Below are 26045 nucleotides of genomic sequence, written 5' to 3'. Positions count from 1 at the left end.
TGCAATGGCCTAGTCAAAGCCCAAACCTCAATCCAATTGAGAATCTGTGGTATGACTTAAAGATTGCTGTACACCAGCGGAACCCATCCAACTTGAAGGAGCTGGAGCAGTTTTGCCTTGAAGAATGGGAAAAAATCCCAGTGGCTAGATATGCTAAGTTTATAGAGACATACCCCAAGAGACTTGCAGCTGTAATTGCATGCAAAAGGTGGCTCTACAAAGTATTTACTTTGATGGGGTGAATTAATGCACGCTCAAGTTTTCTGTTTTTCTTTGGTGTTATTTCTTGTTTGTTTCACAATAAAACATATTTTGCATCTTCAAGGTGGTAGGCATGTTGTGTAAATCAAATGATACAAACCCCCAAAAGATCCATTTTAATTCCAGGTTGTAAGGCAACAAAATAGGAAAAATGCCAAGGGGGGTGAATACTTTCGCAAGCCACTGTAACTAGATAATCGCAGGTCTGTGGAGATCGTCACAATTGCTGTAATAATCTGCACAGGATCTCGAACGGCATTGATCACTTGCACCATGTACTTTTAATGTAATCTGCTATTAGATTAAGCACAGTGATAATACATTAATCTGTTGTATAAATAAACAAAATATTTGACAATGTAATCCCATTTGAACTTTGCTGTGCTTTTAAATGGTTGAAAGCTCAGTGATAGACATTTGTGTGACAACTAAACCAAAAATCGGACATTGGTTTTCATTTGGAATTTGGTTGTGCTTTTAGATGGTTAAAAGCATAGTGAACTCATTGGAAATTCAACTAACTTTTGGAGGTCTTTTTGAGTGGGTGAGTATATGCACAGTCAATCAGAATGAGTTTTTCCCCCACAAAAGGGCTTTATTACAGACATAAATACTCTTCAGCACACCCTCAGACGATCCCACAGATGAAGAAGCCGGATGTGGAGGTCCTGGGCTGGTGTGGTTACACAGGGTCTGCAGTTGTGAGGCCGGTTGGACATTCTGTGAAATTCTGTAAAATGATGTTGGAGGCAGCTTATGGTAGAGAAATGAACATTCAATTATCTGGCAATAGCTTTGGTGGACATTCCTGCAGTCAGCAGGCCAATTGCACACTCCCTCAAAACTTGAGACATTTGTGGTATTGTGTTGTGTGACAAAACTGCACATTTTAGAGTGGCCTTTTATTGTCCCCAGCACAAGGTGCACCTGTGTAAAGATCATGCTGTTTAATCAGCTTCTTGATATTCCACACCTGTCAGGTGGATGGATTATCTTGGCAAGGGAGAAATGCTCACTAACAGGGATATAAACACATTTGTGCTCAAGAAATAAGCTTTTTGTGCTTCTGAAAAATTTCTGGGAACTTTTATTTCAGCTCATGAAACATGGGACCAACACTTTACATGTTGCGTTTATATTTTTGTTCAGTATAGGTTGTAATCTTATTGATCAACGTCTCAACCAAATATTACCCAATTATCCACGTTGAAATGACATGGTGTGTCCAGTGGGTAGTGAGGTGTGTTGTTCTGATAAAATCCTAAGTAACATAATAAAAACATCCCCATCAAAATCCTTCAGTTTAAGATATTTACATTTTAGTCATTTAGCAGACGCTCTTATCCAGAGCGACTTACAGTTAGTGAGTGCATACATTTTCATACTGGCCCCCCGTGGGAATCGAACCCACAACCCTGGCATTGCACGCGCCATGCTCTACCAACTGAGCTACACGGAACCTAGATAGCTGTTGCATGGGCTGCGTCTCAATCAACCACCTATGCTGGCCTTCCGCATCTGCGGTGGAAGGTGGGCGAGCTAATACAGTGTTTGTCAGACCATGAGACATCCCGAAAATCGGTTTTCTCACGAAAACGTCTGTAGCGTCCAAACATTTGAGCCTACAAACTAACCATTTTGCTCTACGATACCTACAAGCACCATGGGGATTAAAGTCTAAAGTTGGTAACGCTGATGTACCAATTTATTTCTGTACCGTCCGAAACGTTTGGGCTACAAACTAATATGACCCCACTGTGGAAAGGGCAGTAGTGTAAAGTACTTAAGTAAAAATACTTTAAAGTACTTCAGTTGTTTTTTGGGGCATCTGTACCAGACTTTACTATTTATATTTTTGACTACTTTTACTTTTTACTCCATACATTTTCTATGACACCCAAAATTACTAGTTACATTTTGAATGCTTAGCAGGACAGGAAAATGGTCCAAATCACACACTTATCAAGAGAACATCCCTGGTCGTCCCTGCTGACTCTGATCTGGTGGACTCACTAAACACGAATGCTTCGCTTGTACATTATATCTGAGTGTTGGAGTGTGCCCCTGGCTATCCGTACATTTAGAGAAAACAAGAAAATGGTGCCGTCTGGTTTGCTTAATAAAAGGAATTTTAAATAATGTATACTTTAAAAATATATTTAAGTACATTTTAGCAATATCATTTACTTTTAAAACTTAATTATATGTAAAACCAGATACTTTTAGATTTACAGTTGAAGTCGGAAGTTTACATACACCTTAGCCAAATACATTTAAACTCAGTTTTTCACAATTCCTGACATTTAATCCTAGTAAAAATTCCCTGTTTTAGGTCAGTTAGGAACACCACTTTATTTTAAGAATGTGAAATGTCAGGATAATAGTAGAGAGAATGATTTATTTCAGCTTTTATTTATTTCATCACATTCCCAGTGGGTCAAAAGTTGACATACACTCAATTAGTATTTGGTAGCATTGTCTTTAAATTGTTTAACTTGGGTCAAACGTTTCGGGTAGCCTTCCACAAGCTTCCCACAATAAGTTGGATGAATTTTGGCCCATTCCTCCTGACAGAGCTGGTGTAACTGAGTCAGGTTTGTAGGCCTCCTTGCTCGCACACACTTTTTCAGTTCTGCCCACACATTTTCTATAGGATTGAGGTCAGGGCTTTGTGATGGCCACTCCAATACCTTGACTTTGTTGTCCTTAAGCCATTTTGCCACAACTTTGAGAAGTATGCTTGGGGTCATTGTCCATTTGGAAGACCCATTTGCAACCAAGCTTTAACTTCCTGACTGATGTCTTGAGATGTTGTTTCAATTTGTCCACATAATTTTCCTTCCTCATGATACCACCTATTTTGTGAAGTGCACCAGTCCCTCCTGCAGCAAAGCACCCCCACAGCATGATTCTGCCACCCCCGTGCTTCACGTTTGGGATGGTGTTCTTTGGCTTGCAAGCAACCCCCTTTTTTCTCCAAACATAACGATGGTCAATTTAGCCAAACAGTTATATTTCTGTTTCATCAGACCAGAGGACATTTCTCCAAAAAGTACGATATTTGTCCCCATGTGCAGTTGCAAACCGTAATCTGGCTTTTTTATGGTGGTTTTGGAGCAGTGGCTTCTTCCTTGCTGAGCGGCCTTTCAGGTTATGTCGATATAGGACTTGTTTTACTGTGGATATAGATACTTTTGTACCTGTTTCTTCCAGCATCTTCACAAGGTCTTTTGCTGTTGTTCTGGGATTGATTTGCACTTTTCGCACCAAAGTACGTTCATCTCTAGGAGACAGAACGCGTCTCCTTCCTGAGCGGTATGACGGCTGCGTGGTCCCATGGTGTTTATACTTGCGTACTATTGTTTGTACAGATGAACGTGGTACCTTCAGGAGTTTGGAAATTGCTCCCAAGGATGAACCAGACTTGTGGAGGTCTACATTTTTTTTCTGAGGTCTTGGCTGATTTCTTTTGATTTTCCCATGATGTCAAGCAAAGAGGCACTGAGTTTGAAGGTAGGCCTTGAAATACATCCACAGGTACACCTCCAATTGACTCAAATGATGTCAATTAGCCTATCAGAAGCTTCTAAAGCCATGACATCATTTTCTGGAATTTTCCAAGCTGTTCAAAGGCATAGTCAATTTAATGTATGTAAACTTCTGACCCACTAGAATTGTGATACAGTGAATTATAAGTGAAATAATCTGTCTGTAAACAATTGTTGGAAAAATTACTTGTGTCATGCACAAAGTAGATGTCCTAACCGACTTGCCAAAACTCTAGTTTGTTAACAAGAAATTTGTGGAGTGGTTGAAAAACGAGTTTTAATGACTCCAACCTAAGTGTATGTAAACTTCCGACTTCATCTGTAAGTAGTATTTTACTGGGTGCCTTTCACTTTTACTTGAGTCATTTTCTATTAAGGTATCATTACTTTTACTCAAGTATGAGTAATGTGTTATTCAATGCGTTCAAACAATTCCATATGTTAGCTTAGTAGCCCCCCCAACGGCTTAGACTTTTAGAAGTTAAAGTATAACAAGGCAATGAAGGTCGCTGGTTAAATTTAGCCACTGTGACACAAGGTGAGTCTGTGACCTTCTTCCTACTTTAGGAGGTGGTGTATGGGACAGACACACGCATTCACGCAGGCGTGCGTACACACACACACACACACACAAAGAGGGAGTAGTTGTGGGAGGGTAGTACAGGGGTATGGGAATGGGCTGCCCCATGCTGACCAATTTTAGACTGGGCAGGAGACCAGCAGGATCTGGGCCCAGAGAGACAGCCTGGATCACATCACACACCGACAGGTCAGGACAGGACAGACAGAAGAGGAGAGAACACACTGGACCTGAGAGGGTGATATCACTGCCTCTCCCATCCCCTCTGTCCTTTCCCTCCCTCCCTCCCTCCTCTTCTCTCCTTACCCAACCCCTTCTCTCCTTCCCTCTCCTGTCACACCCCCTCTCCTCCCCTCTTCCCTCCTCTCCTCCCCACCCCAATCCCACTAAGCCCTTACAAGCCATAGCCAAAGATATGAGATCATGATTATAAATCTAAGGCTATAAGTCTGCTGCCACTCTGACACAGTCTCTTTAACACTTTAATGGCATGACCAGCTTCCAACCCAGCACTTCTGTTTTGCACTCTTACTGAAATAACCATTTAAAACAGTACAGTAAAAAGTGAGTGCCTATCTATCTTTACAGTGGGTGGACAGCACTTTTTTCTTATCTGTGGCATTGAAGAAACAGACTTCTGAGTCACAATCTTACTGTAATTCATAGGTGCGTAGGAGAAGGAAAACTCAATTTGTAGACACTGCAAATAGAGTCGACCACAACATGCTGACCACTGCATGTTGATACATGTTTATCTTGCCAGTATAACCAGTGTGCAATACCTTGAGTCCTCCTATGTGCTGGGTCAAGGTTCTGAAACCTTTTCTGGTTGATATTAAGAGGAAGTGGAAGGGGAGTTAGGAGGACTGAGTTCTCTTCCATCCTCATTGCCATTAACAAAGCAAAAAGCAGAGGAAAATAAGATTATGAAAGAATGAGAGAGAACAATAAATAATGTATCCTTGAATGATTGTTATTACCTGAGTTAGTAAGTAGAGGAGAGCAGAGGAGAGAAGAATAGAGGAGAATAGAGGAGAGGTGAAACAAGGAGAGGAGAGGAGAGGGAGACAGCCTTTGCTCCGGGTGTTTATCCCAGCTCGACCTTGGGTATAAAAGTGAAAAATCAATATTTTCTCGCTGATGTAAATCAATAGAAACCCATTCTCTCTCTGAACAATGTTTTAACAGTGCTGTGAAAGTTTTTCATCCTGTCTTGGGTCCCTGATGCTGTCCTTGGAGCGCACTGAGTAGACTGAGGTCCCACTCCCGTTACTTTATGAATACGGCTAGGCACTCAATGCCAGCCTTTTCTCCATGACATATTTTCTTAACACTATACTTAGGCAGTGTGGAGGTCTTTGTTTAGGCCCTCCCTTGGATTAACACATGTGCTAACACACTCTCTCAAGGCTCACATGCACTCACAAGAGAGGCAAGTAGAATTAGCGTAGCGGGGTTTAGGCATTAAACCTTTTCTGTACTCTTCATGCTTTCTTTCGCCAACCTCTTTTCCTATACTTGTTGCGCCCTATGTGTGTCTTTCTCTCTGTCCTTCTCTCTCTCTATCTCTTTCTTTCTCTCCCTCTCTTCAGTAGTCTTGTCCTGTGATACACAATCTGAGAGAAAAACATTAATTCTCCCTGAATCTTGCCTCCCCCTCCTCCTTTACCTTGCCCTCCTCTCCTCTCCCTGTGCCCCTTCCTCCAGGTTAGTCACACCTCCCCCCAATCCCCCCACTTTCCCAGTGACAGATGCACTGGGAGCGTTGAATTATGATGAGTCATGACATCATAATTCATGCGTTCCCGTTTTCACGGTTAAATCAATAACAGTGTGTCCGACTCAAGGTTGGCGGCCGGCCTTCACAGCGCTGCTCGCTGCTCTCCGTCCTCTTTTCTCATAGAAAATCAGATAAATTCTCCCTAAAATAATTAAGCCTTCAGCTCCGTCTCTGGCCTACTTTTTTACTGGCTAGCAGCTGATTAACGGTGCAACGAGGGAGTCAAGGTAAAACAGAATAGAGCACAAGGCTGATTCTTTATGTCTCTCTCTCTCACAGACAAACACATGGAGATACGTACACACACAGTCACGCACACATTCACACACACGCACACACAGACAATGACACACGTTTGTTTTCCTATTCTTCTGGGGACCAAACAATTGCTTCCCATTCAAAATCCTATTTTCCCTAACCTTAACCCCAAACCCTAACCCCTAAGCCTAAAATAGCCTTTTCCCCACTTGTCTGAATTGTATTTGTTTTACTATTCTCGTGAGGACTTCTGGTCCCCACAAGGATAGTAAAACCAAAAACATACACACACATGGATAATTTTGTAGCTTTTGGGATACTGTTGTATCCAAAAAGAACTGGATAACCTATGTCAAGGACATGGAATCTGTCTGTCTGTCTGTCTGTCCCTCTCTCTCTCTCTGCCCCCTCCTCTCCCTCACTTTTTGTGATATAATGGGTATGCCCTGAGATACAGTATGTGCTTTCCCTTTCCTGCAAAGGTTAATTTATCATAACTGAAGAGGTGATGCTGCTTAAAGGTGCAGACAAACGGCATAGCACGAGGTTTGACATAAACCAACATGCTGTTTTATGCTCCATAATGGAATGACGTTACTATTAATCTTGCTGCAGCTGGCTCCCTCTGAGCGCGTGTGTAGAGAGAGCCAGAGCGAGAGAGAGCGAGAGAGAGAGAGAGACAACATCACTACGTGACGGCAAATCCCTGTCTGTCTGCTTAAGCCTTATACGTTATAAAAGACAAGCTAACGACTTAGGCTATGTTGCAAATAAGTGCCTGTCATATGTGTTCCCCTGAATCAACACCTACCCTACGTGTTAATTAGTACAGGGCTCCAGACTAACATGATCCCCTGGTGTCACTGGTGATACTAACTTTTACAGTTGGTGGCACCAGCCCATGATTTGGTCAGTAATCATCTCATGAAGTCTTTCATAGTCCTTTATTAAGGAGTGTAATAAATAGACTACTGAGGTATTCAAGAAATAAGTTGTTTCATCTAACATGTCCCAAGCAAGAATGCATGACTCAAGATATGTTGATGTGAAACCTAATCCAGTGACTACCAAAAATGTGGGGTTGACAATTAGACTCTGGTTGCTATATTTTACTGTCGAAATCGGACTCCAAAATGTCCTGATAATTTTTTTAATAGAGTTTAATTACAGTATATACATCTTTATGTGCACTAACTATTTCATAGGCTGATTAATGTGGGGTTCAACACCTGAGGAAGTGGAAACCGTAAATGCAATGTCCTAAAAATACTTTGCAGTTGTAGGCTACTACCCATGAGACCTATAAGTCTACTCGGAATGGCCGGTGCGCATTTCGCGTGCCGATTCCATATTTAAAAACCATATCATATCTTGGTTGTAGAATAGTTGTTATTAAGCTAAATATTGAGAGTTGAGAAATAAAAATATATACCTACAGACAGCTGAGACCCTACTCTCTTCGACAGGGACAAGGGGACGCTTCCAAAGCTGTGTTTTTCCCGCAAACAAACAAGCACAGGGGCAGGGCAGACACTTCAATTACAGGAATCAGGAGGAAAATACACTTTACTCTATGACCAAATCATGGTTTTAGCCGCCGCAAAAAAATAGGACATTTTGAGTGAGGTGACAATGTAGAATGTGCTCTTTCTACGTTTATAGACACCCTTTTCTTTTTTTACGATCCATGATCTTGGCTGTCTAACTGATGCAGGTCTCTTTACTGATGCAGCGTTTGACTTTGATTGTGAGTTTGCATGACCTCAGCTCAGCCTATCAGTTGCCCACTGTATAACAGAGAAATTGTGCAAAAATCTTTTTTTAAATAATAATCTTAACAGACCCATTGGCCCTTTTTCAAAAAAATAATTAAATATACGCAAATATTTGTGTGTGTGTCAATTTCGACCAGCCCACCCAACTAAAAAAGTGTTCAGCCCAACTGGCATTTGCCAGAATTGCCAGATGGCCAATCTGCCCCTGGTGGGAGGCGTCTCAGAGGAGGAATATGTAAAAGGTTAAACAAGTTCTCAAAGCAGGAGGTCAGATGGGAGCTAATATAAATGTGCTGCCGTTTGCGCGGGGGTAACAGGGGCCAAGAAAACATCTCTCTCTCTCTCTCTCTCTCTATCTAGCTCTGACCTCCAACGCTTCAAAGCGCCTGACAGACACGCCGAGCGACACGTGCCATGGCCACTCGCGAGGGCTGCCACTGTCTGGGCGCCGGGTGGCAAAACAATAATAACAGCATCCTGTACAATATACTGAAGAACGACAGCCTCGCGACCACCGAGAAACAACAACAACCAACACCACAACCACAACAACACCAACAGCATCGCGGGCACAGGGTCCCCTCCTGTGCCTCCCTCTCCTCCTCCTGTTCCTCCTCTTCTTCCTCATCGTCGCGGCTTGAGCTAAGGCAACAACAGGCATGCTCGTGCGGCTCCTCACGGCGAAGGGGGTCTCTGCGGTCCCCGCAGGTGACCTGCAAAGCCGCGTCAGCGGTCCTCGTGAAGACTCTGCGGTTCGTGAAGAACGTGCCGTGTTTCCGCGAGCTGCCGGAGGATGACCAGCTCCTGCTCGTTCGGAACTGCTGGGCGCCGATGCTCGTGCTGGGCCTCGCGCAGGACCGGGTGGACTTCGAGACCACTGAGACCGCAGAGCCCAGCATGTTGCAAAGGATCCTGACCGGTGGCTGTGGCAGCCAGAGCGGCTTAACGGACAGACAGGGCGAACCGCTGCTGGAGCAGTGCGCGGGTACTCCTGGGGTCTCTCTCTCGGATATCCAGAACATCAAAGCGTTCCTGAAGAAGTGTTGGGGTTTGGACATCAGTACGAAGGAGTATGCCTACCTCAAAGGAACCGTGCTATTCAACTCAGGTGGGCAGGATGCTTCAAAACGCCTTAATTTTCTCACTAATCATTGTCTCATTGTGTCCGTGCTGGAGCACATGTAATTATCCTAAATACCCATCTGCAATGTCATACATGTAATAATATAGCACTTTGTCTCTAGTTTTAAAAGTTTGCAAAGCAGTTTCACAGGAAACAAACAACGCTGATTTAATACATGCATCATTTCGGCTTAATGGCAAATTGCTACATAGGAAACTAGATTTAAAAAATAATAATCCAGGTATACCAAAACCCATAATCACCATTATTAGGCTACTAATTCCCTGCATCTACTGCAAAGGAAGGATGTAGGCCTAGTATCTTATGGTATGATTGTTTTAGGGTTGAGGAGATATATATCCTTCCATATCTGGAGACTTCAGAAACCTTTGCCAAAGGGCCTTGTGAGATATTTTGAGGTTATTTGGTAATCTGTTGACAATCAACAGATGAGACACCTGGTTACCATCGTGACCCGGGCTCCTTCAACAACCCAAAGTTTCTATAAACACTGATTCTGTTCTTCTGCCCCCTCCCCTCCCCTCCCCTCCCCTCCCCTCCCCTCTCCTCCTTTCCTCCCACCTCTCCCCAGATCTCCCAGGTTTGCGCTACCTCCACTACATCCAGTCGCTGCGGCACGAGGCTCACCAGGCGCTCAACGAGCACATGAAGCTGATCCACCGGGACGACACCACACGCTTCGCCAAACTGCTCATCACCTTGTCCATGCTGAGGGCCATCAGCCCCCCTGTGGTCACACAGCTCTTCTTCAAGCCCGTCATCGGAGCTGTCAACATGGAGGATGTCCTACTGGAGATGTTCTACGGGAAGTAGATGCTTTCCATGGTCCCGTCCAGAAACAACCCCTAGATATGGCCTCCTATAAGTTCTAGGCACTTCTCCTAGCCCCTACCCCCTAGAAACTTCACCTTGCCCCTAGCCCAGGGTTTCCCAAAGTCGGTCCTTGGGGCCCCAAGGGGTGCACGTTTTGGTTTTTGCGCTAGCACTACACAGCTGATTCATATAATCAACTAATCATCAAGCTTTGATAATTTGAATCAGCTTTGTAGTGTTAGGGTAAAAACTAAAACGTGCACCCCTTGGGGTCCCTAGGACGGAGTTTGGGAAACGCTGCCCTAGCCCTTACCCCCACTTCCCCTTTCCCTTACCCATACCCCCTAGCCCCTACACACTTCATGTAGATCTGAAATGATTGGATAGTAATAAGCAATACGACAGCTCCACTCTGCCCTCTGGTAGGCTATAAAGGCATTTTTTTGCTATATTACATCTATCCAATCCTCAGATCAACACCTGTGGGGTTGATTCTGGACTGGACCTTTCTATCTAACGGACAGGCAAACAGAATGTAAATCTAACTAACTGTTAACCAACTGTTAGACCTGAATGGACCGTTGAACGGAAGGATAGACCAAGGAAGAGATTTGTGTGTTTCGTTAAAGATGTTTTGGACACTGTGGTGGATGAAGAACAGTCAGGACAAAGGGGTGTGTGTTTTGGGGTGGGGAGGAGGGGTGAAGGAGAGGATACAGACCAAGAAGAGCTGCTGATTGGATCGATAACTTATTTATTTTTACATAAAACTATTTTTCTATAATAAAAGTATTCTCTGAACTGCTTTGCCATGCTTGTGTCAGGTGAGTGGTGCTCTGACTGTCACTATGGAGATCAGAAAGTCCCCTGGACACTGATCTAAGGTCAGCTTTGTGTTTACCCCCTAATTGTTAACGTTGGGGATAAACTGATCCTAGATCTGTGCCTAAGGGCAAGTTACATTTTAGTCATTTAGCAGATGCTCTTATCCAGAGCGACTTAGTTAGTGAGTGCATACATTTTCATACTGCCCCCCCCGTGGGAAACGAACCCACAATCCTGGCGTTGCAAGTGCCATGCTCTACCAACTGAGCTACAGGGGATCCTGTACAAGTTCTACCCAGAGAGATCAGAAAACCCAATGTTCCTTTTTCGGTAACTATGGTTCTGAATAAACGTTGATGTCTGTTCATAGTTGACAGTTCGCTGATCCCACATATGATCTTTAACATTGGTCTGAATTAAAGATCACTTGTGGGAGCAGCAAACAGTGAACAGACATTAACTTTTTTCTACAGTTATTTTCTGTCCAGGTAGGAACATTCTCTTTTCATTTGAGTGTGTGATCTGAGCCCTAGGAAGCTAGTTTGTACTCTGCAGTGAAGAATGGCCTTCTACAATATTGATTGGTAGAAATCACAGTATAGCTTTGGGCTTGGTTTTACAAGTCCTTTACCATTGACTATTGTCCTGCGTACTAAGATGGATTCACATCTCACCACACATATTGATGCTCATACTCTGATTTCCAAACTCAATTGATTTTTCCTGTGTCTCTGTCTGAGGCAATAGGTGATTGTTGCTGTTCAATTGAGATACAGTAAGTTCATTTATCATGCTAGCACTCAGCTCTGAGGGTTATTGTATCCATTGTAGGATTATCACGATGCTGGTAAGAGAGACCGCAATGGACTGTTAAGGCAACAAGAGGGCACTGTTTAACCACATATCTCACTGATAGAGTCTCTCTCTCTCTCACACACACACACACTCTCACACACACACACACACACACACACACAGGCTTCAGGGCAGGCACAGGTGCGCAGAATAAAAACTTGAGGAAATGACCTGCAGAGTTTGATTGCCTCCGGGAGCGTTCCAATTCTCTCTCCAAATCCCATCATTACTGGCAGGAAATGCAACAAACGGGAATGCTACTGGCCAAGATATGCAGGAGGATCAGGAATCAGGGGGTGGGGAGAGCTACACAACAGAGACACAAAACACAGTAGTCTAAGGAACCCATCACAGATACAATCTGGTCCACATACTGTACATGGGGAAATTATAGAGTTGTAGAAAGTCTCTGCTAGAGTTATAGAAGATCTCTGCTTCTGGCTCTCATGGTTCCTAGAGAAAACAATATTCCTGCCCTGTTGCTGTACTGTAGGACTATGTGTGTGTGTGTGACAGTTGAGGAGCAGGGAAGCAATGAAGCATGGAAACACAAGACGGTCAGGCGCTCTGAGCAGTCAAAACAGCAACACCTCGCAGCCAAGGGCTGAGGGTGTGTGTGTTTGTGTGTGCGACTGTGTGTGTGGAGGTAGGAGGAGTAGCGTTATGATAAGAAGACCACAACAGATGCCATGGAGCTGGCGGCAGGAGGAGTGTGAACTGTTACCATGACGATGAGGGATTCCGGAACCTGTGGGTGGACCCCCAGTCCCCACCCCTGCCCCCCATCAGGCTCTATCCCTTTAAACTGATGTAGATCTTTAATTGGATAAGGTGTAAGCAAGATGATAGTAGCTCCACTTTGCCCTCTGATAGGCCAGACCCCCCCCCCCCCTTTCTCCAATCCTCTCCACACACACTAAATATGTTGATGTACATATTTCTGTCTCTATCTCTCCTCCATCCTCTCGACAGGGACTATTTTCTTTCCAATTAAGCCCTGAATTGCTTAGGATAATAAAGAGTCTATTCATCCTGTGTCTCGTAATAAAAAACCAGCTGTCAGGCAGGAGGCTGCCAGATGACCGACCGACCGACACACACACACCAGCTATATCACTGATGCCTGCCACTATGGCGTGTGAGTGTAAGAGAGAGAGAGATATGTGTGTGTATTCAAGCCACCTGCCACACCTACTGGCCATATTACTGATGATGCGTGCCACCACTTTGCGTGTGCGTGTGTGTGTATGTACGTGTGTGGGGATCCTATCATTGTCTCACTGCACCATTGCTAATTCACAATGCACCAGCAGATGGCAGTGTTTGACTGTGTTTTAACGTCCATACCATTAGAAATCCACTTTTCCGAGCTGAAAGACGATGGCCAAAGCGTACCCATGATGTTGCACAACGATTTAAATCAATAAGTCATCGTTTTAGTCAAAGTATTATATATTTGAGCTTGAAGTGACAAATCTGAACTTCCCACTTCGTGCAATTCCGTGTGAATGCGGTGTCTTTTCCTATGATATGACATACACATTGTTTTCAGCCTACGTTTCGTTTCAGGGCTGGGTTTTATTAGAATGTTACCACCCACCAGCATTGCATAGTTTATTAATCAGAAACAGTTGCAAAGTTATTCCTCTTCGTGAATGAGATAAGCCAAATAGCCTTGTGTCCTCTTGGCCACCTGAGTCATGGAGCAGATCAAAATAGGGGGTGCCAACTATTTTTGCACTTCCACTTCATAATCCATAATCCATTTTAATGTATTTTTAAGATAGTATGTGTAAAGAAAATATATGACAATTCTATAAATGCTATAATTGCTTGATATGATAGCATTTGGCAAACCCCCCAAGCCCCCCCACCCACCCCCCCGTTGCCCCAAGATGAGTGGTTTTGTCACTAAGGTTTTGCTTCACTACACGCTCCGCTGCTTTGATTCGTGTAACGTTAGCTAGAAACCACAAGTGTCTATCTGGATAATGAAAACCTGCGAAAGAAAGTTCAAGGAACTTATAGTTAGTTACATGTCATTTGTGCCGTACATGATCATGAGCTAAGTAATTATATTGTTTCACTTCCCCTGTGAGAACTATGAGCACGGGCTGACTTGGCTTTTCATCTTATTCTTTCTAACTATTTATATGGCGGATTTGCGGCTTCAATTAATGGAAGACGCCTAAACTTTGGAAATAACAACAGATGGCAAAGTTAAAGATATGCCAGTGGTTTCCATCTGTGGTGAAGTTTTCCTTAAATCAATGCTAATGACAAATCCAGATCCAGAAGCAGCCATAGAGCCAGCTGGCTAATCTTAAAAAACAAATGCAACAACAGATGACATTAGCTAGCTAGATAAGGTTAGCATACTAGCTAGCTACACTGACAGCTGTCAGTGCCTGTTAAATGTTTATGAACTCCACATGGAAATTCCCACACCCAATTCGTGAATATGTATAAGTAGTCTTCGTCATTCTTCGGAGGTGCAACCTAAACGTGCATTTCATCTCTAGGACAGGAAACGACGTCGAAATAGTGGCGGCAACTTCCTCTGTGGGGGATCCTTTAATCATCATCTGTTCATAAACCTTACCTACAGCACTCCTTACAGAGCAGAACTATTCCATTCTGGTCCTAGAGGGCCGAAACACTTCTGGGTTTTGGACCATGGAAGAACGTGTAAAATGGACAGGACATAAATGAATCAAGAGGAGATCAACGTTTTTAATGTGCAGTGAGAAAGTAAGGGGAACTGATAAGTATGATTGTGTTTCTATAAAGATAGACATTTCTTTCCAAGTGAAAATCGTGTTTATATATATATTTATATAAATATCTATATCATATATAGAATACATATCTATTTGCTATGCATACTCAGAAATTACACCTTCAAATATAATAAAAAAAGTATTTCAAAGCACAAACATACGCTTCTTCTTTCTTTAAACATCACCTATCGTATGGATTAAAAACCAAGAATTCTCAGGATGGGAAGAATACTTCAACAACTCAACCAAAACATTGAAAATGCATTTACTTTTTGAATCTAAGATTTTTGTTCATGAGGGACTCAAAATCCATCTTGTTGTCTTAACAAACCATGACCCACATAGCAAAGTAGTGTACAAAACCTGCATAACACACACACGTCTACCTCCCCCTAAATGTCAGATGAAACGTAAATAAGTATGACTTCCCAAGCAAACTCTTTTTGTTATAAAAATATACTTATTTTTAAAATAATCTACAGATTTATTTTTAAGGTGAGGCATTTCACTATCACGCTAAAACAGCAAGGCTGTTTATTTTTATAGAAAATATGAAGCTCTGACTGACTGACAGACTGACTGGAGAGGACTAGCACGACTCCCTAACTTCTCCCCTTCCTCTGGCCCACAGGAAGTTACATCAACATCACCGGTAGCTCCTCCTTCTTTTTGCATATTCTATGATTTTTTAAAGAGTGTTTTTAAAACTAGATATACACCTTATACAGGTCAACAAAAATAAGATGCTGCTCCTTGAAGTAAAACATTGCAATGTCCAAGCAATTCCCTAAAAGTTAAAAAAAGAAAAGAAAAAAAAGAAAAGAAAACACAACAGCGCAGATACATGACATACTGGCTTTCTTCATAAGCATATCGAAATAAAAAATGTAAACAAATAAAAACAGAAAAAATAGAAATATATAAATCTGTGTGACAAGTTAAAGCAAAGTCTTAAAGTAGAGAAGGCAACACACATGATTGAATAAAAAACAACATATAAACAAAAAACAGGAAGACACTGATGCTACAAATAAATTGGAAATATATCTACAAGACCCTGTTTTCCTTTAGTGTGTGTGCGTGTATGTGTGTGTGTGTTTGTGCAAGTGCACAAGTGCCAAAGTGTGTGGGTTCTTTTATTTTGTATTCACGAGTTCATGTTGATCAAACTTTGTTGTCTCTTGATCAAACAGTTTGTTGTCGTCAGTTTGAATCTTTAATCCTCGGGTGAAGAACTTCTCCTCTGTGTACATGAGGGCCACATTAAAAACCAAACCTGCCCTGACCCTGTCTTGCCTGTTCACAGGGGTCCATTCCAAACCAAACTCATCACAATCTCTCAGTAGCCAATCAGAACTGGCTCATTGAAGTGTGACTACGCCACCAAACCGATCCAAAGCGATCCATCCCAAGCCAAACCAGACCAGACCAAACCAGGCCAGACCAGACCAAACCGCCAGTGTCGTATGGTTCTATCCCGTCCCGGTCACCAGATGACGCTGGAGATGCTGGTCTCCCTGGGCAACAGCGGCAGCATGGCGTGGTTAGTGTGCTCCTCCTCCAGACTGTGCTCGCGGCTCTTCCCCGCCGGCGGCCTCTGTCCGTTCAGCAGCGTCAGCGGGATGTTGCAGTAGGTGTGTTGGTTGCCTAGTGATGACAGTGGCGGTAGCGTGCCCCCCGGCGGCAGGTCGTACTCGTAGCTGCGGTAGTAGTGTTTCTGCCGCATGGTGGTGTGGTACGAGTTGTGGAAGGACGAGCGGAGCTCCGGGTGAGCCGTGGCCATGGCGGTGGAGGTGGCGGCTGCCATGGAGATGGCGGAGACGGTCTGGAGCTCGCCGAAGGGCCCCTGCTCGCTGACATCCAGCGCTGGCTCGTGGCTCAGCATTGGCTCGGTGCGGCGGAAGGGCATCTCATACTGCAGCTGCTTCCAGAACTTGGAGCTGAGCTTGTTGCTCTTGGGGCCATGCCACTTGATGACGGTAAGGGTCTTGATGCTGTGTTTGAGGGCCTCCACCTCTTGGTAGTTCATGATGCCACGCAGCTCAGCACACTCGATCAGAATCACCTTGATCTCCCCGGTGACCAGCATGTTGCGGAGGCGTGTCTCCAGCTCGAAGATGCTCCACCCACGCCGCACCACATAGTTGGGCGTCATGACGATGATGAGGCGTTTGGATTGGTCCACACAGCGCGCCACGTCTTCAATGTAGGCTGGAGAGAGTGAGGGAGAGAGACAGAGAGAGAGGGATAAAGGGAGAGGAAGAAAGGAATGCACTCAGCACACAATCAATCTTGAAAGGGAAAACTCAAAACAGCTTAGATTCTATACAGAAACATATTTTCTATAACATGTTTTGTATGCAGGACATATTTGTTGTAACATGATGTGGACAAGACACATATAGCACACCACTCACAATACACAGAGACAATGGATGGACAACTACAAGACATACAACACAAGACAGAGACAGCAGTCAGACAACAGTTTAGTGGTTAAACACACAGCTAACTACAACTGTTCTTAGTCATCTATCAACTCTACCTATATTACTTTCTCATCTCTCTCGCTCTGAGGTTTTTGGATCTGTGTGTGTCTCTGTGCGGCAGCATGTGTGTTTGTGTACATTTGAAGTCGGAAGTTGACATCTTAGCCAAATACATTTAAACTCAGTTTTTCACAATTCCTGACATTTAATCCTAGTAAAAAGGCCCTGTTTTAGGTCAGTTAGGATCACCACTTTATTTTAAGAATGTGAAACGTCAGAATAATAGTAGAGAGAATTATTTATTTCAGCTTTTATTTATTTCATCACATTCCCAGTGGGTCAAAAGTTTACATACACTCAATTAGTATTTGGTAGCGTTGCCGTTAAATTGTTTAACTTGGGTCAAACATGTCAGGTAGCCTTCCACAAGCTTCCCACAATAAGTTGGGTGAATTTTGGCCCATTCCTCCTGACAGAGCAGGTGTAACTGAATCAGGTTTGTAGGCCTCCTTGCTCGCACACGCTTTTTCAGTTCTGCCCACAAATGTTCTATAGGATTGAGGTCAGGGCTTTGTGATGGCCACTCCAATACCTTGACTTTGTTGTCCTTAAGCCATTTTGCCACAACTTTGGAAGTATGCTTGGGGTCATTGTCCATTTGGAAGACCCATTTGCAACCAAGCTTTAACTTCCTGACTGATGTCTTAAGATGTTGCTTCAATAAATCCTTCCTCATGATGCCATCTATTTTGTGAAGTGCACCAGTCCCTCCTGCAGCAAAGCACCCCCACAGCATGATGCTGCCACCCCCGTTCTTCACGGTTGGGATGGTGTTCTTCGGCTTGCAAGCGTCCCCCTTTTTCTCCAAACATAATGATGGTCATTATGGCCAAACAGTTCTATTTTTGTTTCATCAGACCAGAGGACATTTCTCAGAAAAGTACGATCTTTGTCCCCATGTGCAGTTGCAAACCGTAGTCTGACTTTTTTATGTCGGTTTTGGAGCAGTGGCTTCTTCCTTACTGAGTGGCCTTTCAGGTTATGTCGATATAGGACTTGTTTTACTGTGGATATAGATACTTTTGTACCTGTTTCCTCCAGCAACTTCACAAGGTCCTTTGCTGTTGTTCTGGGATTGATTTGCACTTTTCGCACCAAAGTTCGTTCATCTCTAGGAGACAGAACGCGTCTCCTTCCTGAGCGGTATGACGGCTGCGTGGTCCCATGGTGTTTATACTTGCATACTATTGTTAGTACAGATGAACGTGGTACCTTCAGGCGTTTGGAAATTGCTCCCAAGGATGAACCAGACTTGTGGAGGTCAACATTTTTTTATGATTTCTTTTGATTTTCCCACGATGTCAAGCAAAGAGGCACTGAGTTTGAAGGTAGGCCTTGAAATACATCCACAGGTATACCTCCAATTTACTCAAATGATGTCAATTAGCCTATCAGAAGCTTCTAAAGCCATGACATCATTTTCTGGAATTTTCCAAGCTGTTTAAAGGCACAGTTAACTTAGTGTATGTAAACTTCTGACCCACTGGAATTGTGATACAGTGAATTATAAGTGAAATAATCTGTCTGTAAACAATTGTTGGAAAAATTACTTGTGTCATGCACAAAGTAGATGTCCTAACCGACTTGCCAAAACTATAGTTTGTTAACAAGACATTTGTGGAGTGGTTGAAAAACGAGTTTTAATGACTCCAACCTAAGTGTATGTAAACTTCCGACTTCAACTGTATGTGTGTATGTGTGTGTATGTGTGCCTGTGTTTGTGTGCTAAAGTGTGTATGTGTGTTCTGACTTAAAAGCTATGCTCTTGCTGTGTAAACTCTTAAAAACTGGATGCCCTAAGCTTCTCTTCCTGTCCAGAGAGGAAGTGCATCACAGTTGCTGACACAAGAGGAAGAGACTGAGGAAGTGTACCTCTAAGAAGTCTTGTGTCATCCTGGTAAAGCTCATTGGCCAGACCTAAACATAAACATGTCAACATTGAGACTCAGATCACAGGAGAACACACAGAGCACACAAACAGCAAAGAGGACTTGTGTAACACTGGCATCAACTACTTAATTTCTCTTTCTCTAACATACACACGCACATGCACGCGCGCACGCGCGCACACACACACACGGGCTGGAACAGTGTTTTAGCAAATTATTGTAGAACTCTGTCTATGGACTGGATTCTCAGTTCATCCAGCAGCATGGTACAGTAAGTAAGTAAGTAAGTAAGTAAGTGCCTCTAAACATATCACCCTGTGATGTCCTATTCTGACTGGAGCTGCCTACCACCGGAGAAGTCTGACTGGATGGGTTCACCTTTCAGCTCTATTCCACATGAAAACCAGCTAGACGTAGAGCCATGATAATAGATACTGAACATCCTGTACCGTATGCATAGACGGACTGCTGAACAGATATGTTCACAAATAATATTTTCATGAATGCATTAATGGATTAAATGGGAGCTAGTGAGGAGGCTGCTAGAGAGAACATGTACTCTGTGATATCTCTGCCCTACAGCATGAATACTGAGCTAGCAATATCTCTATCTATATCTCTATCTATATCTCTATGTCACGCCCTGGCTCTGGGGACTCTTAAATGTTGAGCCAGGGTGTGTAGTTTCTATGTTAAGTTTTCTATGTTGAGTTTCTAGATCGTGTAGATATATGTTGGCCAGGGTGGTTCCCAATCAGAGGCAGCTGTAGCTCGTTGTCTCTGATTGGGGACAATACTTAGGCAGCCTTTTGGCACCAGTCTGGGTGGGATCTTGTTCTAAGTATATGTTTGTTTGGTGTAACCTTAAGACTTCACATATCGTTTGTTTGTTGTTTTGTCGCGTGTCTAATCGTTTAATAAAATGTACGCTTATCACGCTGCGCCTTGGTTCCACGAATCTTTAAACGATCGTGACAGAAGATCCCACCAAATGAGGACCAAGCAGCGTGTCCAGGAACAGACAGCCTGGACCTGGGAGGAGATCCTGGACGGGAAGGGATCCTGGACTTGGGAGGAGATTCAGGCCGGAATGGATCGCCGTCCTTGGGAGGAGACAGTGGAGGCGCGCTATAGAGCGGAGCAGCGGCAACGCAGAAGGTGCCGGTCGAGGAGGAAGCCCGAGAGACAGCCCCAATATTTTTTTTTGGGGGGGGGCTAAAAGGGTGGTTGGCGGAGCCTAGTGTTAGAGCAGAGCCAACTCCCCATACTCATGCTAGGAAGCGTGTTACTGGGCAGGCTCCGTGTTATGCCGAGCCACGTACTGTGCCGCGAGTGTTCCGGCACAGTCCTGCACGTCCTGTGCGAGCACCACGCACGTGTCGTGCGAAGATGGGCATTCAGCCAAGACGGGGTGTGCTGGCTCAACGCTCGTGGTCTCCAGTACGCCTCCTCGGTCCCGTATATCCTGCGCCGGTGCTACGTGCTGTATCGTCAGTACGAGTGCACAGCCCCGTACGTCCTGTGCTAATGCCTCACACATATTGTGTCAGCTCTCCGCTCCAGACCTCCAGTCCGCCTCCACAGTCCGGTACGGCCCGTTCCTGCTCCCCGCACCAAGCCAGTGGTGCGTGTTCCCAGTCTGGCCCGGCCCGTTCCGTTCCCCGCACCAAGCCAGTGGTGCGTGTTCCCAGTCCAGCCCGGCCCGTTCCTGCTCCCCGCACCAAGCCAGTGGTGCGTGTTCCCAGTCCGGCCCGGCCTGTTCCTGTCCCTCGCGCCAAGCCAGTGGTGCGCGTCGTCAGCCCGGTCCGGCCCGTTCCTGCTCCCCGCACCAAGCCAGTGGTGCGCGTCGTCAGCCCGGTTCGGCCCGTTCCTGCTCCCCGTACCAAGCCAGTGGTGCGCGTCGTCAGCCCGGTCCGGCCCGTTCCTGCTCCCCGCACCAAGCCAGTGGTGCGTGTGTCCAGTCCGGCACAGCCCGTGCCTGTTCCACTCCGCAGCCAGAGCAATCCGCTCCACCGGGGTCCGGTCCAACTCCAGTCAGCAGATCCACTCCGGAGCCAGAGCAATCCGCTCCACCGGGGTCGGAGTCCGCACCTTTGGGTGGGGGGGTACTGTCACGCCCTGGCTCTGGGGACTCTTAAATGTTGAGCCAGGGTGTGTAGTTTCTATGTTAAGTTTTCTATGTTCAGTTTCTAGATCGTGTAGATCTATGTTGGCCAGGGTGGTTCCCAATCAGAGGCAGCTGTAGCTCGTTGTCTCTGATTGGGGACCATACTTAGGCAGCCTTTTGGCACCAGTCTGGGTGGGATCTTGTTCTGTATAGGTTTGTTTGGTGTAACCTTAAGACTTCACGTATCGTTTGTTTGTTGTTTTGTCGTGTGTCTAATCGTTTAATAAAATGTACGCTTATCACGCTGCGCCTTGTTTCCACAAATCTTTAAACGATCGTGACACTCTATCTATAGCTCTATCTATAGCTCTATCTATATCTATAGCTCTATCTACTTCTCTATCTATATCTATATCTCTATCAATATCTATATATCTATCAATAGCTCTATCTATATCTATAGCTCTATCGATATATTTATCTAGATGTCTAATGTTACACAGTCCCCTTGCTGAGGGCACAGTCAGTGTGGTATAGGCTACACAATAGAATACACTTTGGGCTAGAAAGGTGAGTGGATCCCTAGAGAGGATGTTGTATCCCGGTAAAAGGGAGCGGGTTCTAAACAGTTTTTGAAAGGAACACGACAGTGTATAGGAGTGCAACAAGAATAAGATGGTTTATTGTTACATTGACAGAGGAGACAACATGACTGCTATCAGAGATCTCTCCATCTGCACCCGCTCAAAGGGTAGCAGAGGATATATGCTATCAACCAATGAGGGCCTATCAATTAAGATGGTTACAACCATTCATAAGCATGCATTCTATGATCATGCACTGAACAAGTGCATGCTTGTTTAAACAAGTGTACAGTGTGCTTATAACACTCTGACGCTGTCTGATGTGTATCAACAGCGCCGGAGAAGATGGCTGCCGTTTTACAGCCCTCTAACCAATTGTACTATTATGTGTGTTTTTCCGCGTTATTTGTAATTTATTTTGTACATAATGTTTCTGCCATCGTCTCTTATAACCAAAGAGAGCTTCTGGATATCAGGACAGCGATTACTCACCTCGCATTGGACGAAGATTTTTTCTTCAACGAGGCGTTCGCGAAGGATATCCTACAGACACCCGACAAGGCCCAGATCCCCGTCATTCGCGTGAGGAAGAGACGGAGATATCGCGGACGCAGATCCGGTGCCTTGTAAGGATCCGACGGCGAAGCGAGTAAACTGCCTCTCCCATCAATCCTATTAGCCAACGTTCAATCTTTTGAGAATAAAATTGACGATTTAAGATTACGGTTATCCTACCAACGGGACATTAAAAACTGTAATATCTTATGTTTCACGGAGTCGTGGCTGAACGACAACAATGATAACATTCAGCTAGCAGGCTATACGCTACATCGGCAGGACAGAACGTCTGACTCTGGTAAGACAAGGGGTGGCGGTCTCTGTATATTTGTAAACAACAGCTGGTGCACAAAATCAAATACTAAGGAAGTCTCGAGGTTTTGCTCGCCTGAGGTAGAGTATCTTATGATAAGCTGTAGACCACACTATTTACCAAGAGAGTTTTCATCTATATTTTTTCATAGCTGTCTATTTACCACCACAAACCAATGCTGGCATTAAGATTGCACTGAATGAGTTGTACAAGGCCATTAATCAACAGGAAAACGCTCATCCAGATGCAGCGCTCCTAGTAGCCGGGACTTTAATGCAGGGAAACTTAAATCCGTTCTACCTAATTTCTACCAGCATGTTAAATGTGCAACCAGAGGGAAAAAAACTCTAGACCACCTTTACTCCACACACAGAGACGCATACAAAGCTCTCCCTCGCCCTCCATTTGGCAAATCTGACCATAACTCTATCCTCCTGATTCCTGCTTATAAGCAAAAACTGAAGCAGGAAGCACCAGTGATTCGGTTAATAAAAAAAGTGGTCAGATGACGCAGATGCTAAGCTACAGGACTGTTTTGCTAGCACAGACTGGAACATGTTCCGGGATTCTTCAGACAGCATTGAGGAGTACACCACATCAGTCACTGGCTTCATCAATAAGTGCATCGATGATGTCGTCCCCACAGTGACCGTACGTACATACCCCAACCAGAAGCCATGGATTACAGGAAACATCCGCACTGAGCTAAAGGGTAGAGCTGCCGCTTTCAAGGAACGGGACTCTAACCCGGACGCTTATAAGAAATCCCGCTATGACCTCCGGCCGAACCATCAAACAGGCAAAGAGTCAATACAGGTCTAAGATTGAATCATACTACACTGGCTCTGACGCTCGTCGGATGTGGCAGGGCTTGAAAACTATTACAGACTACAAAGGAAGCACAGCCGCGAGCTGCCCAGTGACACAAGCCTACCAGACGAGCTAAACCACTTCTATGCTCGCTCGAGGCAAGCAACACTGAAGCATGCATGAGAGCACCAGCTGTTCCGGACGACTATGTGATCACGCTCTCCGTAGCCGATGTGAGTAAGACTTTTAAGCAGGTCAACATTCACAAGGCCGCAGGGCCAGACGGATTACCAGGACGTGTACTCCGAGCATGTGCTGACCAACTGGCAAGTGTCTTCACTGACATTTTCAACATGTCCCTGACTGAGTCTGTAATACCAACATGTTTCAAGCAGACCACCATAGTCCCCGTGCCCAAGAACTCTAAGATAACCTGCCTAAATGACTACCGACCCGTAGCACTGACGTCTGTAGCCATGAAGTGCTTTGAAAGACTGGTCATGGCTCACATCAACAGCATAATCCCAGAAACCCTAGACCCACTCCAATTTGCATACCGCCCCAACAGATCCACAGATGATGCAATCTCTATCGCACTCCACACTGCCCTTTCCCACCTGGACAAGAGGAACACCTACGTGAGAATGCTATTCATTGACTACAGCTCAGCATTCAACACCATAGTGCCCTCTAAGCTCATCACTAAGCTAAGGATCCTGGGACTAAACACCTCCCTCTGCAACTGGATCCTGGACTTCCTGACGGGCCGCCCCCAGGTGGTAAGGGTAGGTAACAACACATCTGCCACACTGATCCTCAACACGGGGGCCCCTCAGGGGGGTGCGTGCTCAGTCCCCCTCCTGTACTCTCTGTTCACCCATGACTGCATGGCCAGGCACGACTCCAACACCATCATTAAGTTTGCCGACGACACAACAGTGGTAGGCCTGATCACCGACAACGATGAGACAGCCTATAGGGAGGAGGTCAGAGATCTGGCCGTGTGGTGCCAGGACAACAACCTCTCCCTCAACGTGACCAAGACAAAGGAGATGATTGTGGACTACAGGAAAAAAAAGAGGACTGAGCACGCCCCCATTCTCATCGACGGGGCTGTAGTGGAACAGGTTGAGAGCTTCAAGTTCCTTGGTGTCCACATCACCAACGAACTATCATGGTCCAAACACACCAAGACAGTCGTGAAGAGGGCACGACAAAGCCTATTCCCCCTCAGGAGACTAAAAAGATTTGGCATGGGTCCTCAGATCCTCAAAAAATTCTACAGCTGCACCATCGAGAGCATCCTGACTGGTTGCATCACCGCCTGGTATGGCAACTGCTTGGCCTCTGACCGCAAGGCACTACAGAGGGTAGTGCGTACGGCCCAGTACATCACTGGGGCAAAGCTCCCTGCCATCCAGGACCTCTATACCAGGCGGTGTCAGAGGAAGGCCCTCAAAATTGTCAAAGACTCCAGCCACCCTAGTCATAGACTGTTCTCTCTGCTACCGCACGGCAAGCGGTACCGGAGTGCCAAGTCTAGGTCAAAAGACTTCTCAACAGCTTCTACCCCAAGCCATAAGACTCCTGAACAGCTAATCATGGCTACCCGGACTATTTGCACTGCCCCCCCACCCCCATCCTTTTACGCTGCTGCTACTCTGTTAAGTATTTATGCATAGTCACTTTAACTCTACCCACATGTACATATTACCTCAACTACCTCAACTAGCCGGGTGCCCCCGCACATTGACTCTGCAACGGTACCCCCTGTATATATAGCCTCCCTACTGTCACTTTATTTTACTGTATATATAGCCTCCCTACTGTCACTTTATTTTACTTCTGCTCTTTTTTCTCAACACTTTTTTGTTGTTGTTTTATTCTTACTTTTTTTGTTTAAAATAAATGCACTGTTGGTTAAGGGCTGTAAGTAAGCATTTCACTGTAATGTCTGCACCTGTTGTATTCGGCGCATGTGACCAATAAAATTTGATTTGATTTGATTTGATGTAGATTCTCATACACAACAGAGGCTGGGTCATTCCACAAATAGAGTATACTTTGCGTCCCTTTGATATTTTAAGTGGAAATTGTGCACCAATATTGAATTTTAAAAGCCTGTTATATTAAATTAAGTATCGTTTAATACAGACCACTTGGAAAATTCAATAAATCTACTTTTTTTTTTACGTCCCTTGTTTTTCTGACATCTAGGAATATTTTAACCCACTTAACCCCAACATTTCTCCAAGTTTTCACCATCATTTAAAAACCCTACAGAGCAAATTCTCTAGTGTTAAATGAACACTGAGAGTGTTACATTTAACACTGGTCCAGTGTCTACACGGGTCCACACTTTTCAGTCTTAAATTCACACATTCTTAGTGTAAAGCCTTATTTGCATATATCCCAGAGTACATTTACATACATTTACATTACCTTGCTGTTCGAGTGAATTGTAGAGTAGAGGTCTTCACGGGTACAACAAACCCAAAGTTCCGAGAGCCGCCCGGGACCCAAGTGGGTCCGGTTCCTAAATTCTGACTTTTGTCCCGGATCTGGGTCGGGTATGATATAATTGCCACGGGTCTCGGATATGTGCAATTAAAATTA

The 26045-nt window shown here is 44.7% G+C and overlaps 2 protein-coding genes across 7 annotated transcripts in view; one reads left to right on the top strand and one right to left on the bottom strand.

The window, feature by feature from the left end:
• The first annotated feature begins 8511 nt into the window (after window positions 1–8511).
• LOC121572809 (nuclear receptor subfamily 0 group B member 1) lies at window positions 8512–10336 on the top strand. Its single transcript, XM_041884838.2, has 2 exons — window positions 8512–9310; window positions 9918–10336. Exons 1-2 carry the CDS (start codon window positions 8617–8619, stop codon window positions 10157–10159), a joined length of 936 nt encoding a protein of 311 aa, XP_041740772.1. The 5' UTR covers window positions 8512–8616; the 3' UTR covers window positions 10160–10336.
• A 4238-nt stretch (window positions 10337–14574) lies between these two features.
• The window catches only part of LOC121571593 (interleukin-1 receptor accessory protein-like 1), a 303397-nt gene continuing 291926 nt past the window's right edge, over window positions 14575–26045 (bottom strand). For 3 of the 6 annotated variants that reach the window (XM_041883137.2, XM_041883140.2, XM_045212128.1), the window contains exons 10-11: window positions 19041–19085; window positions 14575–16830 (exon numbers count right to left, since the gene is read on the bottom strand). In XM_041883137.2, the coding sequence (XP_041739071.2) occupies window positions 16106–16830; window positions 19041–19085 (770 nt within the window). In that variant the 3' untranslated portion in view covers window positions 14575–16105. The remainder of the gene's footprint in view (window positions 16831–19040; window positions 19086–26045) is intronic. The other 3 variants (XM_041883141.2, XM_041883142.2, XM_041883143.2) reach the window with 1 other exon arrangement.

The sequence above is a fragment of the Coregonus clupeaformis genome, chromosome 40 (genome assembly GCF_020615455.1).
Source record: "Coregonus clupeaformis isolate EN_2021a chromosome 40, ASM2061545v1, whole genome shotgun sequence".
In the NCBI taxonomy this organism is placed as follows: domain Eukaryota; kingdom Metazoa; phylum Chordata; class Actinopteri; order Salmoniformes; family Salmonidae; genus Coregonus; species Coregonus clupeaformis.
Note: the sequence above shows the minus strand (reverse complement) of the source record. Positions and strands in the feature narration are given on the sequence as shown.

Excerpts from the sequence above, each read along its gene's own strand:
- LOC121572809 (XM_041884838.2), top strand. The coding sequence starts at position 8,617 with ATGGCCACTCGCGAGGGCTGCCACTGTCTGGGCGCCGGGTGGCAAAAC. Across the intron at positions 9,311-9,917 it reads AACCGTGCTATTCAACTCAG|ATCTCCCAGGTTTGCGCTAC; the intron begins GTGGGCAGGATG and ends ACCTCTCCCCAG.